The sequence below is a fragment of the Gasterosteus aculeatus genome, chromosome 13 (genome assembly GCF_964276395.1).
Source record: "Gasterosteus aculeatus chromosome 13, fGasAcu3.hap1.1, whole genome shotgun sequence".
Classification (NCBI taxonomy): Eukaryota; Metazoa; Chordata; class Actinopteri; order Perciformes; family Gasterosteidae; genus Gasterosteus; species Gasterosteus aculeatus.
In genome coordinates, this window is record NC_135701.1 from 23,049,755 (window position 1) to 23,066,014 (window position 16,260).

Consider the following 16,260-nt stretch of genomic DNA (forward strand, 5'->3'; position numbering starts at 1 on the left):
GAAGTTTGCGTGTTCAGGACCATTCTGACTACTGTTGTACAAAAAGGGAATACTTTTACTGTACAAAGTTAGATAATTATCCTATATTTCAAAGATCAAAAGGAACATTTCTCAAAGTTTGAACTGCAATAAAAATACTTTTCTCAATAATTCCAGTCAAAGACTAACATACATGTGTTAAGGACTTATCTGACTACTATTGTAAGAAAGGTGAAATATTTGTACTGCACAGATTTCTTCAAAGTAAAAGCCATATAATTGCACGTTCAAAAAGACCATATCTCCATATTTGAAATGCACTAAAAAGATAATTCCAGGCAAAGACCAGTGTCGTCATGTTAAGGACCTCTCTGACTACTAGCATGCTGAATATGAACCCTACTCTACAGATTTGGAAATTTCACCAAGTAAAAGCCCTACTTTTTTTACCCTATAGCACGTTCAAAAATACAGTTTGTATACGCAAACTACAAATATACATATATACAAATATACATTTTATTGTACACGAGTTGTCACAACCTGGCTCAAGGGCCATGACAAACGAGGGAACGAGGCAGCATAACGGATGAAAAAGGGATTTATTTTACAAAGGAATCAACGGAACGTATATTTAAATCAAACACGCAGGGTGTGCGTTGCAGTGCAGAGCCGGCCGTGTAGTCCTGGTCAGGCCACTTCCGGGTGCCCCACGCCTGCAATCAACTTAAAGACAACGATGTTTCTACCAGAGAGGCATCACTCCCACGCGGAGGCCGTCACGAGTTGTCTCACATAGTTCCGTCATTGTCCGGAATTTGCTATTTAAATACCCTCTTCCGGTTACGTGTTTAATACCGTAAATGTCAGCATACACGTGCACTAAAAGTCAAGCGTCGGCCGAGTTGACCGCAGCGAGTTTACGAGGAGCGAAATATCTGCTCCGCTCGGTGAGGACGCGATTTACCGGAGCCGGACGGCAGAAGAGACGCTTCACCCACAGCCGGTGTCTCGATTTACGGATTTAACCGCTGGAACTCCAACGGGAGACATTCTGGATTCGACCGGTAGCTAAGCTAAGCTAAGCTACATTTGAAACCCCGCTGGCCGAGGTGACCGGAATGGCTCGGCCGAGGAAGAAAGGCTTTCAGGGTTGTTTGGCATGAGGCTCTGCGGGGGGAGACGGCGGGAAGAAGAAGTTACAATCTGCAAAAGTACAGTCGGTATTATTCCAACAAGCAGCGTGAGCCGGTGACATCTACAGAGGAGAAGGAGAAGGAGAAGAAGAAGAAGGAGAAGATGGGAGGCAGAGTGGAGCTGCTGGAGGTCTTCTGTCTGCTGCTGATGAGCGGAAACACACTCGGCAGAGGTGAGGAGGAAGAGTACTCTCTGCTACTACTCTGTAGTACCTTGTAGTACTACTGTGCAGTACACAGTCATCAACCTCTGGCTCTTCATTAAATTAGTTAAAGCTGCATTCTGTGTAGTGACCAGCAGGGGGCGACTCCTCTGCTCCCATAGACGTCTATGAGGAAATGACTCTACTTCTCTGCAGTGACCAGCAGGGGGCGACTCCTCTGCTCCCATAGACGTCTATGAGGAAATGACTCTACTTCTCTGTAGTGACCAGCAGGGGGCGACTCCTCTGCTCCCATAGACGTCTATGAGGAAATGACTCTACTTCTCTGTAGTGACCAGCAGGGGGCGACTCCTCTGCTCCCATAGACGTCTATGAGGAAATGACTCTACTTCTCTGTAGTGACCAGCAGGGGGCGACTCCTCTGCTCCCATAGACGTCTATGAGGAAATGACTCTACTTCTCTGTAGTGACCAGCAGGGGGCGACTCCTCTGCTCCCATAGACGTCTATGAGGAAATGACTCTACTTCTCTGTAGTGACCAGCAGGGGGCGACTCCTCTGCTCCCATAGACGTCTATGAGGAAATGACTCTTCTTCTCTCTTGATTTATTCCCTCAGTAAACATTGTAAACATGAGTTTATGTCTCAGTCTCTAGTTTCAAGTCTTCTTCAACACAACATGATGTTCATTTAGTGAATTATGGTCCATTTAGAGTCACACAGACCATAAAGCAGGGGACGCTTTAGGGCGGGGCTACACGCTGATTGACAAGTTTCTACTAGACCATGAAGCTTAGAAGTTGTATTCTGTGTCGTAAAACAAACAAGATGACGTTGTGTCAACTTGTTCTTTTTCACTGAACCTTCAGCTTTACATCACATCTCATTTATCTGACGCTTTTATCCAAAGCGACTTACAATGAGAACATTTAACCATAAGGACTCAAACTCAGAAGAACAAGAAACCGGGAAGTGAAATTTCCTCAAATAAGCCAATGTACAACTTGCTGTAGATAAGAACCATTATAAGTCCAATGTAAGTGCTGCAGTTAGTTAGTGTGTTAGTGGAGGTAGAGTCTGAAGAGGTGTGTCTTTAGTCTGGAGATGTGAAGGCTCTCTGTGGTCCTGATGTCTTCACAGACCTCCTTCCACCATTACATCGACACAACTTACACACTGTGTGTGTGTGTCTGTCTTTACGTCTTAAGCCGCTTTGCTCTCAGCAGCTCCGACACTGAAAGGAAGTCAACACTGTTTAACTCTGCAGCCCGATAGCCAGTGTGTGTCTGTAGTGTGTGTCTGTGTGTGTGTGTGTGTGTGTGTCTCTGTGTGTGTGTCTTACAGACACACCCTGTTTCCCTGAACGATGACTCACTCTGTTTTTTTCTTCTGACTGAACAAATCAGCTCATCCACTTACCGACAAACTCTCTGGCCCGTCTGTCTCTCTGACCCGTCTGTCTCTCTGGCCCGTCTGTCTCTCTGACCCGTCTGTCTCTCTGGCCCGTCTGTCTCTCTGACCCGTCTGTCTCTCTGGCCCGTCTGTCTCTCTGGCCCGTCTGTCTCTCTGGCCCGTCTGACTCTCTGGCCCGTCTGTCTCTCTGGCCCGTCTGTCTCTCTGGCCCGTCTGTCTCTCTGACCCGTCTGTCTCTCTGGTTAGCAAAGACTTTTTACTACTGTCGCGCACCAACCACCACGACAAATTCCTTGTATGTTTGACATATTTCGGCAATAAATGTTTCCTGATCCCTGACCTGTAAAACAAGGACTTGGTCCCACAAACTCTCATGAACCCGTCTGGGCCGGATTCCAGGAGTAGAACCAGAAACGTGGTCCGCTTTGTGAAGTCCGTTGTCATGGTTACCTGTGTGCCTCCTGACGGGGAGGCGGCGTGTGATCATCACGTACCACTGAACTTTAGTGTTTTTTCCTCCTGCAGACTCTCAGCAGACAGAACACCTCTCCTCCTATCAGCTGACTGTCCCTCGACCAATGGGAGGCCGGCTGAGGCGGGACACAGCCGGTAGACTACCCAATCAGGTAACTCCACTGTGACCTTTTGCAAACAATTACGTATTTAGACAAATAGTTGACGTGGCCGACGATCGGTGCTTCGGTGCGCTTCGTTTTCTGTTGTTTGTGCACGAGGAATAAAATAAAATAAAATGCTATGGGTTAGTTTAAAATAAGAGAATGAAGTTAAAGTTATTAAAAATATTTAACCCCGGACAAAATCTGTTTGTGCCCCTCCTGATGGATCAGGACCAAGACCTCATCAACCGAGCCGGACCCCCACTGACTGACTCTCATGTTCCACCGTCACTTTTCACATTAAGCTGTAATAATCACCTTTTATTCCTTTATTTTGAAACTAACCCATAGCAGACGTTAGAGGTCAATAATGGACACAAATATTTGATGAAGCCACTTCCAGCTGCTTGTTAGCTTAGCTTAGCATAAACACTTGAAACAGAGAGGAGCGGCTTGCCGTCAATCTTGTGTTATTCCATCGTGGGCGCAGCAGGGTCACATGTTGTGTCGTGGATCCGTCTGGGAGGTTAAGTGGAGACACGTTTCACTTCCTCTTCAGGCCTGAACAGGAAGTGAAATCTCACTGGGAACAAATGTTGGATTTCCTCTTCGTCCATCACCATCAAAGTTTTCGTAGCCGTCTGAGGAACGAAATGAGGCGAGGTAGAGACCTGTCAATCAGCATGTAGCCCCGCCCTAAAGCGTCCTCTGCTTCACGGTCTGTTTGACTGTGAATGGACCATCATTTGCTAAATGAGCATCATGCTGTATTTAAGAGACTTTAAACTAGAGACTGAGACCATAAACTCAAGTCATTTCCTCAGAGACTTGAGCTTTAACACGTGAAGAACCAGATCCTGCTCAGATCATCACAGATTAACAGATACTCTCTTTCTTCAGGTCTCTTACAGCATCAGTGTGGATGGAAATGATCACATAGTTCATCTGGAGAGAAACGAGTAAGATCTGATTTTATGTTACTGACTGATTCTCTCAATGGATGTTTATTTAGAACCAACTGACTGTTTGTATCCAAACAATGAATGAGGAACATCTATAGAATCTAATCTTTCTCTCGGGTCCTCAGTAGAAGTTGTGAGCTCGGAGTTCAGCTTCCTGTGATAACGTTTAAAGTCTAAATAAAGATAAACGTCCCTCTAAAGGACGACGTTATGTGGACCTCAGCTTGTCACTTATTGGGGCTCTTATTTTGTAGGATGCATTCTACAGACAGGAAGGACGTTACATGTTGTTGTTGTTGTTGTTTCAGGTGGCTGCTTCCTGCAGACTTCACCGTGTTCTCCTACAGTCAGAACGGGTCCCTGATCACCTCCAGACCCCCTGTACAGGTAACACACACACACACACACACCTTCTGACCAACCAGAGCCTCAGCGAAGAGTCTAAACAGGAAGTGGAGATTTAGGAGAGAACGACAGCAGAAATCAGAGAGTAGCCAAAGAAAAGCTCCAGACAGACGTTCGGTGTAAAGCTTCATGTCGAGTAAATTAATTAATTAACACGTTTAAAGCTGCAGACTCATTAACTTAAACACTTCCATTAGTGTAACTAATGTGTTGTTGTGCTGCAGGACCACTGTCACTATCTGGGCTCCGTTCAGGACATGGAGGGTTCTGCTGTCGCTATGAGCATCTGCAACGGCCTCAGGTCTGTGACACACGCACACGCACACGCACGCACTGAGCCGTCTCACAGGGAGCTGACTTTGTCCTTCAGAGGGACGAGCGTGTGTGTGATTTCTCACATAAAAAGAATTCATTTAGTGAATTATGGTCCATTTAGAGTCAAACAGACCATAAAGCGTGAGCTGCTTTAGGGCGGGGCTACATGCTGATTGACAGGCACGGCGTCTCTATATGGTCACTTCCTGTTAACTTGTTGATAGAAACCAGATGACAGTCTAACTACGTCACTACAACGTCCACTCCTCCGTCCTTCAGAGGAGTGATGCATCTTGCTGACAACAGCTACGGCATCGAGCCGTTGGGCTCCTCCCCCGACCAGCACCTGGTCTACCGCCTCCAGGATGTGACATCACAACCCCGGGGGTGTGGCACCCCACATGACGCAGAGCACGGCCAAGACCGCAACGCCATCGGGTACAAGCCGGAGGAGATCCACCGCCGAGGGCCCAGCAGGGTGGGTGCACACACACACGCACAATATCACACACACACACGCACAATCTCACACACACACACACACACGCACAATCTCACACACACAATATCACACACACACCCACACAATCACACACACACACATACACACCCACACACACACACACACATACACACCCACACACACACAATCACACACACACCCACACAAGGTGGCGTCAACAAAGAAACAAACCATTAATCAGCTAATTGATCACTTCGACCGCGTGCAGCCCCCCCTTGTCGACCGCGTGCAGCCCCCCTTGTCGACCGCGTGCAGCCCCCCCATGTCGACCGCGTGCAGCCCCCCTTGTCGACCGCGTGCAGCCCCCCCATGTCGACCGCGTGCAGCCCCCCCATGTCGACCACGTGCAGCCCCCCCTTGTCGACCGCGTGCAGCCCCCCCATGTCGACCGCGTGCAGCCCCCCTTGTCGACCGCGTGCAGCCCCCCCATGTCGCCCGCGTGCAGCCCCCCCATGTCGACCACGTGCAGCCCCCCCTTGTCGACCGCGTGCAGCCCCCCCATGTCGACCACGTGCAGCCCCCCCTTGTCGACCGCGTGCAGCCCCCCCATGTCGACCACGTGCAGCCCCCCCTTGTCGACCGCGTGCAGCCCCCCGGTGTCGCCCGCGTGCAGCCCCCCGGTGTGCGATGTGTGATGTTGTGTCGTCATGGAGGGACTTGTTGTGGTGTTGCAGATGAAGCGAGCAGTTCTCCATCAGACTCACTACGTGGAGCTGCTGCTGGTGGTGGACAATGACCGGGTAACACACACACACACACACACACACACACACACACACTCATCAGAATGACATCATTGGTGTTTTTACAGCATTAGAAAGGACGATAAAATACAACATTTTATTCCCTGATTCTGTGTTTTCTTCTCTTCAGTATAATTACTTGAACAAGAACGAGACGGCTGTGAGGGACGAGATGGTTCATCTAGCCAACTTCGTGGACAGCGTGAGTACACACTGTATTTAGAGTACTAGTACCACTGTGTGTACTAGTACACACACCATATGTACTAACGCCACCTTGTAAACACACCGTGTGTGTGTTCAGATCTACAAGCAGTTGAACGTGCGCGTGGTCCTGGTTGGTCTGGAGATCTGGACTCAGCAGAACCAGATCAGCACCGACGGAGGAGCCGGGGAGGTGCTGAGTCGCTTCACCCAGTGGAGGGAGAAGGAGCTCGTTCCCCGCCGGCGCCATGACTCAGCACAACTCATCCTGTGAGCGCACACACACAACCGGTGGTGATGATGATGGTGATGTTGGTGATGATGGTGATTGTAATGGTGGTGATGATGATGATGACGGTGATGATGGTGGTGGTGATGATGATGATGATGATTGTGGCGGTGGTGATGATGGTGATGATGATGATGATGGTGGTGATGGAGGTGGTGGTGATGATGATGGTGGTGATGGAGGTGGTGATGATGATGATGGTGATGATGATGATGGTGATGATGATGATGATTGTGGTGGTGGTGATGATGGTGGTGATGGTGAGGATGATGATTGTGGTGGTGGTGGTGATGATGATGACTGGTGATGATGGTGATGGTGGAGGTGATGATGGTGGTGATGGAGGTGGTGATGATGATGATGATAGTAATGACGGTGTTGTTACAGGAAGAAGAGTTTTGGGGCAACAGCAGGAATGGCTTTCGTCTCCACTGTCTGTTCCAGGAGCCACGGGGGCGGGATCAACGCGGTATGCTGCTGCTGTCTTCTCTTTGGCTCACTCATCTGTCTGTCTCCTCACAAGCGCTGCATTCAAGTCAAATGGAGAAATCTGTGAATTTAAGCTTCAGAGGCCACAGAGACAAAGTTAAATAGCGCGAGTGTTCAGATATTTAAAACGTCAAGAAGATTCACTCATTCACTGAAAAAGTCTGACTGAAGCTAGAAATATGTTTATGACATGTAGAGCTGTCACCACATCACGGTTGTGTTATGTGATTATTGCACCAACATTTATTCCGATATGCGATTTTATTGCAATTTTCAGACCATCTTATGCCACTGATAACGTAATAATATAATAGCATAGAAATAAAGTACGATATTTCAAACAACGTTTTATTTGTCAGAATAGATTAGACATTAGAATCTGAATGTGAACAATATCTCCAATATAAATACAAAATAATAAGTGCAAGAGACACGGAGCGGGCGAAGCATCGGTCGGGCTCGAGAAAATGTGTCCAGCGGAAAGACGGCGCGGCAGGCGGGAGGTTTAACGCTACGGGGCCGCAGGGAGAGACGCAACAATCGGCCGGCCCGGGGGGACCGCAGGACGGGGTCCTCCCGCCCGAAGGGGCGACGGGGCGACGGGGCGGTCCGGAGGAAGCGACAGTAGTTCAGGTTAAAGGCCGGTGGACGGTCGTTGTTTTGGGTGAGAGGTTAGCGTAGTTAGCGTAGTTAGCTTAGTTGGGTTCACCTGTCGATGTCGCTGTGTGCGCGCTGCATAAGCCCCGCCCCCTTTCAAAAGGGACAGAGGATCAACTTCAATGTTCATGTTCAATGACGTTCATTTGAATATCGCAGCACCAACAATGATTGCAGGCGATGTCAGAGTGCGATGTGTCATTTTATCGCATATTGCGACAGATCTAGTGAGATGTAAGCAGAAGACTTAGTTTACCCTGTCCCTCTCCTTCCACCTCCATCTGTCTGTCTCCGTCCCCAGTTCATCGGCAACAACATTGCCTCCTTTGCCTCCATCGTTGCTCATGAGCTGGGTCATAATCTCGGGATGAACCACGATGACGGGCGATCGTGTTCCTGTTCAGTGAAGGCCTGCATCATGAACTCTGGAGCCACGTAGGACACACACAGTCACACACAGTCACACTGTATATATACACATCACACACATGTATGTAATGTATGTACACACCCCCCACCTCCTCCCAGAGGCTCCATCAACTTCAGCAGCTGCAGTGCCGATGACTTTGAGAAGATGATGCTGCTGACGGGGGGCTCGTGTCTCCTGAACGTCCCCCGGCCCGACGAGGCCTACAGCGCCCCCTCCTGTGGGAACCGGCTGGTGGACGTGGGGGAGGAGTGTGACTGTGGCACCCAGAAGGTGCGTCTGTGTACATGTAACCCTGATGTTCTGATGAGCTTTACTGTGTTAATGTGACGCTGATGGAGACCTTCAAACATTCTCAATCGGGTTCTGCAGCAAATCCTATGGTGTGTGTGTGTGTGTCCCAGGAGTGTGAGGAGGACCCCTGCTGTGAGTACCACACCTGTAAACTGAGGCCCGGAGCTCAGTGTGCATATGGAGAGTGCTGCTACAAATGTCAGGTGACCTGATCCAAACCACGGATTATTATCACAGGAAATGTCCTTTTTATGTGTATATTATATAAGTGTGTGTGTGTGTGTGTGTGTGTGTGTGTGTGTAGTACCTGCCAGGTGGGTCGGTGTGTCGGGCCAGTACCGATGAGTGTGATCTACCTGAGTACTGTAACGGGTCCTCGTCCCTCTGTCAGATTGACGTCTTCATCCAGGTGAGACTGGAGATATTTTGTCTGCCCCCCCGTGTCTCTTTATTGTGCTATAACCGTCTCACCTCCATGTCCTTCACCAGAATGGTCATCCCTGTAGGACACATCAGGCCTTCTGCTATAACGGAAAGTGTCAGCACTACGATGGACAGTGTCAGGCCATCTTTGGATCCAGTAAGTTCACCAATCTGTTTATCCACGTCTCAGTCTCACCCTGGGTCTAGTCTCATTCTCACCCTGGGTCTAGTCTCATTCTCACCCTGGGTCTAGTCTCATTCTCACCCTGGGTCTAGTCTCATTCTCACCCTGGGTCCACGTCTCATTCTCACCCTGGTCCACGTCTCATTCTCACCCTGGTCCACGTCTCATTCTCACCCTGGTCCACGTCTCATTCTCACCCTGGGTCTAGTCTCATTCTCACCCTGGGTCTAGTCTCATTCTCACCCTGGGTCTAGTCTCATTCTCACCCTGGGTCTCGTCTCATTCTCACCCTGGGTCCACGTCTCATTCTCACCCTGGGTCCACGTCTCATTCTCACCCTGGTCCACGTCTCATTCTCACCCTGGGTCCACGTCTCATTCTCACCCTGGGTCCACGTCTCATTCTCACCCTGGGTCTAGTCTCATTCTCACCCTGGGTCTAGTCTCATTCTCACCCTGGGTCTAGTCTCATTCTCACCCTGGTCCACGTCTCATTCTCACCCTGGGTCCACGTCTCATTCTCACCCTGGGTCCACGTCTCATTCTCACCCTGGGTCCACGTCTCATTCTCACCCTGGGTCCACGTCTCATTCTCACCCTGGGTCTAGTCTCAGTCTCACCCTGGGTCTAGTCTCAGTCTCACCCTGGGTCTAGTCTCAGTCTCACCCTGGTCCACGTCTCATTCTCACCCTGGGTCTAGTCTCATTCTCACCCTGGGTCTAGTCTCATTCTCACCCTGGGTCTAGTCTCATTCTCACCCTGGGTCCACGTCTCAGTCTCACCCTGGGTCTAGTCTCATTCTCACCCTGGTCCACGTCTCAGTCTCACCCTGGGTCTAGTCTCATTCTCACCCTGGTCCACGTCTCATTCTCACCCTGGTCCACGTCTCATTCTCACCCTGGGTCTAGTCTCAGTCTCACCCTGGTCCACGTCTCATTCTCACCCTGGGTCCACGTCTCATTCTCACCCTGGGTCTAGTCTCAGTCTCACCCTGGTCCACGTCTCAGTCTCACCCTGGGTCTAGTCTCATTCTCACCCTGGGTCCACGTCTCATTCTCACCCTGGGTCCACGTCTCAGTCTCACCCTGGGTCTAGTCTCAGTCTCACCCTGGGTCTAGTCTCAGTCTCACCCTGGGTCCACGTCTCATTCTCACCCTGGGTCCACGTCTCATTCTCACCCTGGGTCCACGTCTCATTCTCACCCTGGGTCCACGTCTCATTCTCACCCTGGGTCTAGTCTCATTCTCACCCTGGGTCTAGTCTCATTCTCACCCTGGTCCACGTCTCATTCTCACCCTGGTCCACGTCTCATTCTCACCCTGGGTCTAGTCTCATTCTCACCCTGGGTCTAGTCTCATTCTCACCCTGGTCCACGTCTCATTCTCACCCTGGTCCACGTCTCATTCTCACCCTGGGTCCACGTCTCATTCTCACCCTGGGTCTAGTCTCAGTCTCACCCTGGTCCACGTCTCATTCTCACCCTGGGTCTAGTCTCAGTCTCACCCTGGGTCTAGTCTCATTCTCACCCTGGTCCACGTCTCATTCTCACGCTGGTCCACGTCTCATTCTCACCCTGGGTCTAGTCTGTCTCACCCTGGGTCTAGTCTCATTCTCACCCTGGTCCACGTCTCATTCTCACCCTGGTCCACGTCTCATTCTCACCCTGGTCCACGTCTCATTCTCACCCTGGTCCACGTCTCATTCTCACCCTGGTCCACGTCTCATTCTCACCCTGGGTCCACGTCTCATTCTCACCCTGGGTCTAGTCTCATTCTCACCCTGGTCCACGTCTCATTCTCACCCTGGTCCACGTCTCATTCTCACCCTGGTCCACGTCTCATTCTCACCCTGGGTCTAGTCTCATTCTCACCCTGGGTCTAGTCTCATTCTCACCCTGGGTCTAGTCTCATTCTCACCCTGGGTCCACGTCTCAGTCTCACCCGGGTCCACATCTCAGTCTCACCCTGGGTCTAGTCTCAGTCTCACCCTGGGTCTAGTCTCAGTCTCACCCTGGGTCTAGTCTCAGTCTCACCCTGGTCCACGTCTCAGTCTCACCCTGGTCCACGTCTCAGTCTCACCCTGGTCCACGTCTCATTCTCACCCTGGTCCACGTCTCATTCTCACCCTGGGTCTAGTCTCATTCTCACCCTGGGTCTAGTCTCATTCTCACCCTGGTCCACGTCTCAGTCTCACCCTGGTCCACGTCTCAGTCTCACCCTGGTCCACGTCTTATTCTCACCCTGGTCCACGTCTTATTCTCACCCTGGTCCACGTCTCAGTCTCACCCTGGTCCACGTCTCAGTCTCACCCTGGTCCACGTCTTATTCTCACCCTGGTCCACGTCTCATTCTCACCCTGGGTCTAGTCTCAGTCTCACCCTGGGTCTAGTCTCATTCTCACCCTGGTCCACGTCTCATTCTCACCCTGGGTCTAGTCTCAGTCTCACCCTGGGTCCACGTCTCAGTCTCACCCTGGTCCACGTCTCATTCTCACCCTGGGTCTAGTCTCAGTCTCACCCTGGGTCTAGTCTCATTCTCACCCTGGTCCACGTCTCATTCTCACCCTGGGTCTAGTCTCAGTCTCACCCTGGGTCCACGTCTCAGTCTCACCCTGGGTCTAGTCTCAGTCTCACCCTGGTCCACGTCTCATTCTCACCCTGGGTCTAGTCTGTCTCACCGTCTCCTTCCTCCTCCTTTTCCTCAGAGGCCAAAGCAGCTCCTGAAATCTGTTTCAAAGACGTCAACAGTAAAGGAGATCGTTTTGGCAACTGTGGCTACCACAACTACGGCTACAAGAAGTGTGAGAGCAGGTACGCACACGCGTGACGTCTCACCGTTTAATTTGTGTGACACTGCATCCCAGACCGCTGTTGATGTTTAAAGTATTTATGTTAGTCCTCATGACGCTGCTCCGTCTCCATAGAAACGCTCTGTGTGGGAAGCTGCAATGCTCCAACGTCCAGGCGGTGACGGTGTTCGGCATCGAACCGTCAATCATCAGCACGCCGATCGCAGGGGGCAAGTGTTACGGCGTGGACTTCATGCTGGGGTCGGACGTCCCCGATCCGGGCATGGTGAACGAGGGCAGCAAGTGTGGAGACAACAAGGTGAGCAAGCAGAGCGCTCCCACGCCGCAAGGGGCGGGTCCTAATCACGTCCGTCGCGTTGACGCTCGTCTCTCCTCCTGTGGCGTTCAGGTCTGCGTGAACTTTGAGTGCAGCAGCGTCGATGCGCTGAACTACGACTGTGACGTGGAGAAAAAGTGTCACGGACACGGGGTGAGACATGTCTGTCCCTCAGGCGTTTCCCACGCTGACTTGTCTGTCCACCCGTCTGTCCCTCAGGTCACACACACTGACCCGTCTGCCCGTCTGTCTCTCAGGTGTGTAACAGTAACAGAAACTGTCACTGTGATGACGGCTGGGCTGCACCTTTCTGTGAGGTCAAAGGTTACGGAGGAAGCGTGGACAGCGGTCCCACCTGGAACGGTACCTTCCTTTAATTTAATCTCACATTAGCTTACTAATGCTAACTCATCAATGCTAACTCGTCTTAGGTTTCTTGATTTACGCTAAATGATTCATTTAAACGTGTCACTTCTAGCTGATACTCGTTAAGGTTACGGCTGTAATGTGAATACTTCCTGTTGACGTAATCTCTCCGTCTGTCCTCCTCAGAAAACGATACGTCTGTCAGAGACGGTCTGCTCGTCTTCTTCTTCCTCGTCCTTCCTCTTCTCGCTCTGGGTGCGTTTGTTTTCCTGCGCAAGGACGAGCTGCTGCGTCGCCTCGGGCTGCGCCGCAGGAAGAGGTCTCAGGGATACCAGTGAGTGACGGATAGAACTCAGCTGACTTCACGTGTTCCCTGCTGCCTCGCCTCCACATCCTGGAGGCTTCTATCTGTGACGGTCCTCTGTGCTGCGTTCGAAGACCCTCTGTTCTTCACTGTCCCCTGTGCTGCCTTCGAGGACTCTTTTTACATTCAAAAACAAAGTCCACGTCGGAATTCTCTCTCATTTCCGACTCCCCTCCCCCCCGCTGAGCCGATGTCACTTCCTGTGTCCAGGGCCGATGCCGCAACGTCAGCCAATCCCAGCAGAGGACCGCCTCCCAGAGCTCCGCCTCCACCTGTCACTCACGGCAACAACATCGTGAAGGACGGGGTGAGTGTTCTGTTGACGGGCAGCGCGCGTTGCTGATGTCATCAGTACGAGTCCTAACATCTTCTCTTCTCCCTACATGAAGCACAACGCTCAGCTACTGCCACCGCAGGAGGTAAAATACTTACAACTCACCCTGTAATACTTCTTCAGTAGTAGTACTACTGCTACCGGAATCTGTAGTACAAGTACCTCACAGTCGTACTCACTGCACAGTGACAGCGTTAACATTTAAGCTAACGAGACGTGTGTCCATCAGGTGGTGGAGACCAGCAGGACGGCGTCCTCCTACGCGCTGAGGCCTCCTCCTCCTCCTCAGTAAGACCCATATCTTCGTCTCCCTACAACCTGAACTGGTCCAACGAGCCGAGAAGTCTAAGTGACCTCAACGCTAACTGGAGAAGCTAAATCATCCCACTAATCCAGCGAAATACCACGTTGAATGTTGCTTTTTGAAGAGAGTGGAAATGTTGTGTGGAGCAGTTATGATTGTTGACTTCTCTTTTATTTTTCAGTAAACCAAAACTTTCTGTTGCATCTCATCCTCTGGTGCCGCAAAGACCCGCCCCCGCTCCACCTGTTTAACCAATCGATGGGCCCCGTCCACCCCACCTGGGCGACACCGGCCTCCTTTGCATCTCCTCCTCAGTCTGAAACCCAGCGCGAGCCGGCTATGGCAGAATGTCCGACAGCAGCCCTGGACCGCCGCACGAAGGCCGACCGCTCGCCAGAAACTGGTCCCAGTCGGACCGGGACAGGAAGCCGCTGCAGACCTTCTTTCTTTATATGTAGTTTAATCTGCTCAGGTGATGTGCATTCTAACTAATAATCACATTGACTTTAACCAGCTCGCAAGCGGTAGCTAATGAACAGCAGAGCTTCTCACAGTTCAGACTGTCAGGTCAGTGATTTCAGAGAGAAGCAGCTACGCATTCGCTTTTCACGTCTGCAGATTGTATTCACGCTTCAAGATTCATAAAAGCCGTGTTGACTTGGGAAAATGATGTCGAACGAACGTGTCTTTGCGTAGGACATTATTTTCTGCAAGAATACAAAATGAAATATGAGAATTCCGTCGGCTTGAGGAGGAAACCAGGGCAATGCTACCATGCTAGCTTCGTGTTGGAACTTCATATTATTATTACTGTCCACCTTTTTGAATGTAAAAATGTAACCACTATATTTAGCGCCCTATGGTCTTTTATTGCTCAAATTTGAACGATTAATCAGACGATGTGGTCTGGCTAGCTGCCAATCACGTGCTCTGATTGGCCGGTTTGATGACACACAGGTCCCTGGAGGCGGAGCTTACACTTGAACCCTTCTCTGTTTTCTGTCTCTGAAGCACTGGTGAGCGGCAGAACGTAATGCGCGCCTCCATCTCCAATTCCCGGAATTGTAGAAATCAGAGCCGTGCTCGTCTAGGTTCTTACTTTCTGTTCTGGATCCGAATGGTACGTTGATGTTTGTCAACAGTGAAGCTACGCTAACACTTCAGTGTCTCCTGAGGATACCTCAGGCCTCGTCCACACGTACACCGGCCAGTAGGCGGCGAAAGAGACTCAAATACCACAGAAGAGGCAATAACAGTTTGAGATACAGAAGCTAACAAAACGTAAACAAACAGTTGTTTACTGTTCCTTCGGGCTCTGCACCAATGATGATGTCATTGTTTCGATTGTCCTCAGTGTTTCAGTTTTAATGAACTAATTAGTTCTAAGGGAGGTGGGGCCTAAATGCTCACAGGACACGCCCCCTCTGTTTTTTAAGCCTCACTTTACTGGTTTTTGACCGGCTCTTCGTGTCACCGGGAGATTCCATTTAGTCAGTGGATCCGTTCTGACAGTCGGGCGCCTTCGTGTGCGGTTCTCTCGCTCTACACTTTAAAGAGGTCCCTCACAGGGGGAACATCGAGCCCTTCGGTCGCTTCCATGCCACCTCCTGGAGGAAGAGGAGGAAGAGTTATTCTGGGAGGTCGGAGCAGCTGAAGGGCGTCGCGTTACGAACACTTCTGCTGATGCGTCACTTTAAGGAGAAGTCAGCTGATGTCCTGAGGAATCAGCTGGTCTCACACACAAACCAGCACTGAGGATCCATCCGCTGCAGAAAGTAGTCCAACTAAATTTCAATATATAGTAAAAATAAATTACATAAATATAACACACTAAATCGTTTTTAACAGGAATCTTCTTTGAGGAGTGCAGTGATTTTCTTCTCTCAGTTAATCTTTATTTAACCTAGTTTAGCTTTTTGTGAATGAATATATGTCTTCTGTCTAAAAATGACACAAAATAGAAAACACGGCGGGAAATAAAGATAGGAAGAACTTTTTGGCGTCAACGTTTTTCTAAATTTACAAACGTGACGTCAGAACACTAATGAGCTATGAAACCTCAAGCAAAATGACCGCGTTTATTTTGTGTTTTTGAAGTAGGAACCAACCAGCTCGGTTCGACTCTGAACGTGGGATTTATAAAAAATGTACATATGAATACATGCGATCACACACCTGAAGCCTGCTGGTCACGAGCTCGGAGGTCATATGTGTGTGTGTGCTGCCTGGGGGGCTGCAGCATCTTCACGAGCAGTTCTACATGTTAATGCAAAACCTGTTTAACCCCTGAGAACAGTCCGACCTGTCACCATGGCAACGCTGGGAATCTCTTCCCACTTTTCTACTATAATAAACAAATGTAAACATTGTATTTGTGGTGATGGTTCTGATATGTTGCTGTGATTTTATTTTAGCAGCGGTTATGATGGCTGAGATCGATCTGCTCTGCAGCATCATGTGACAATTTAATAAACTGTATTCAGTCA

General features: G+C 50.1%; 1 protein-coding gene across 1 annotated transcript; it reads left to right on the forward strand.

Annotated features, from left to right (window-relative positions):
- The first annotated feature begins 661 nt into the window (after positions 1–661).
- Positions 662–16,260, forward strand: LOC120830680 (disintegrin and metalloproteinase domain-containing protein 9). The gene is made up of 24 exons (XM_078086468.1): positions 662–1,348; positions 3,277–3,377; positions 4,269–4,327; positions 4,639–4,717; positions 4,960–5,036; positions 5,330–5,528; positions 6,248–6,313; positions 6,447–6,518; positions 6,621–6,790; positions 7,197–7,278; positions 8,257–8,390; positions 8,484–8,655; positions 8,787–8,879; positions 8,981–9,085; positions 9,166–9,256; positions 11,986–12,091; positions 12,205–12,388; positions 12,479–12,559; positions 12,664–12,769; positions 12,959–13,106; positions 13,347–13,443; positions 13,526–13,555; positions 13,700–13,758; positions 13,956–16,260. Exons 1-24 carry the CDS (start codon positions 1,279–1,281, stop codon positions 14,023–14,025), a joined length of 2,451 nt encoding a protein of 816 aa, XP_077942594.1. The 5' UTR covers positions 662–1,278; the 3' UTR covers positions 14,026–16,260.

Bases quoted from the DNA above. Each gene is read 5' to 3' on its own strand.
- LOC120830680 (XM_078086468.1), top strand. From the start codon at position 1,279: ATGGGAGGCAGAGTGGAGCTGCTGGAGGTCTTCTGTCTGCTGCTGATG. The intron at 12,092-12,204 runs GTACGCACACGC...CCGTCTCCATAG, and splicing joins TACAAGAAGTGTGAGAGCAG to AAACGCTCTGTGTGGGAAGC. The intron at 12,389-12,478 runs GTGAGCAAGCAG...TGTGGCGTTCAG, and splicing joins GCAAGTGTGGAGACAACAAG to GTCTGCGTGAACTTTGAGTG.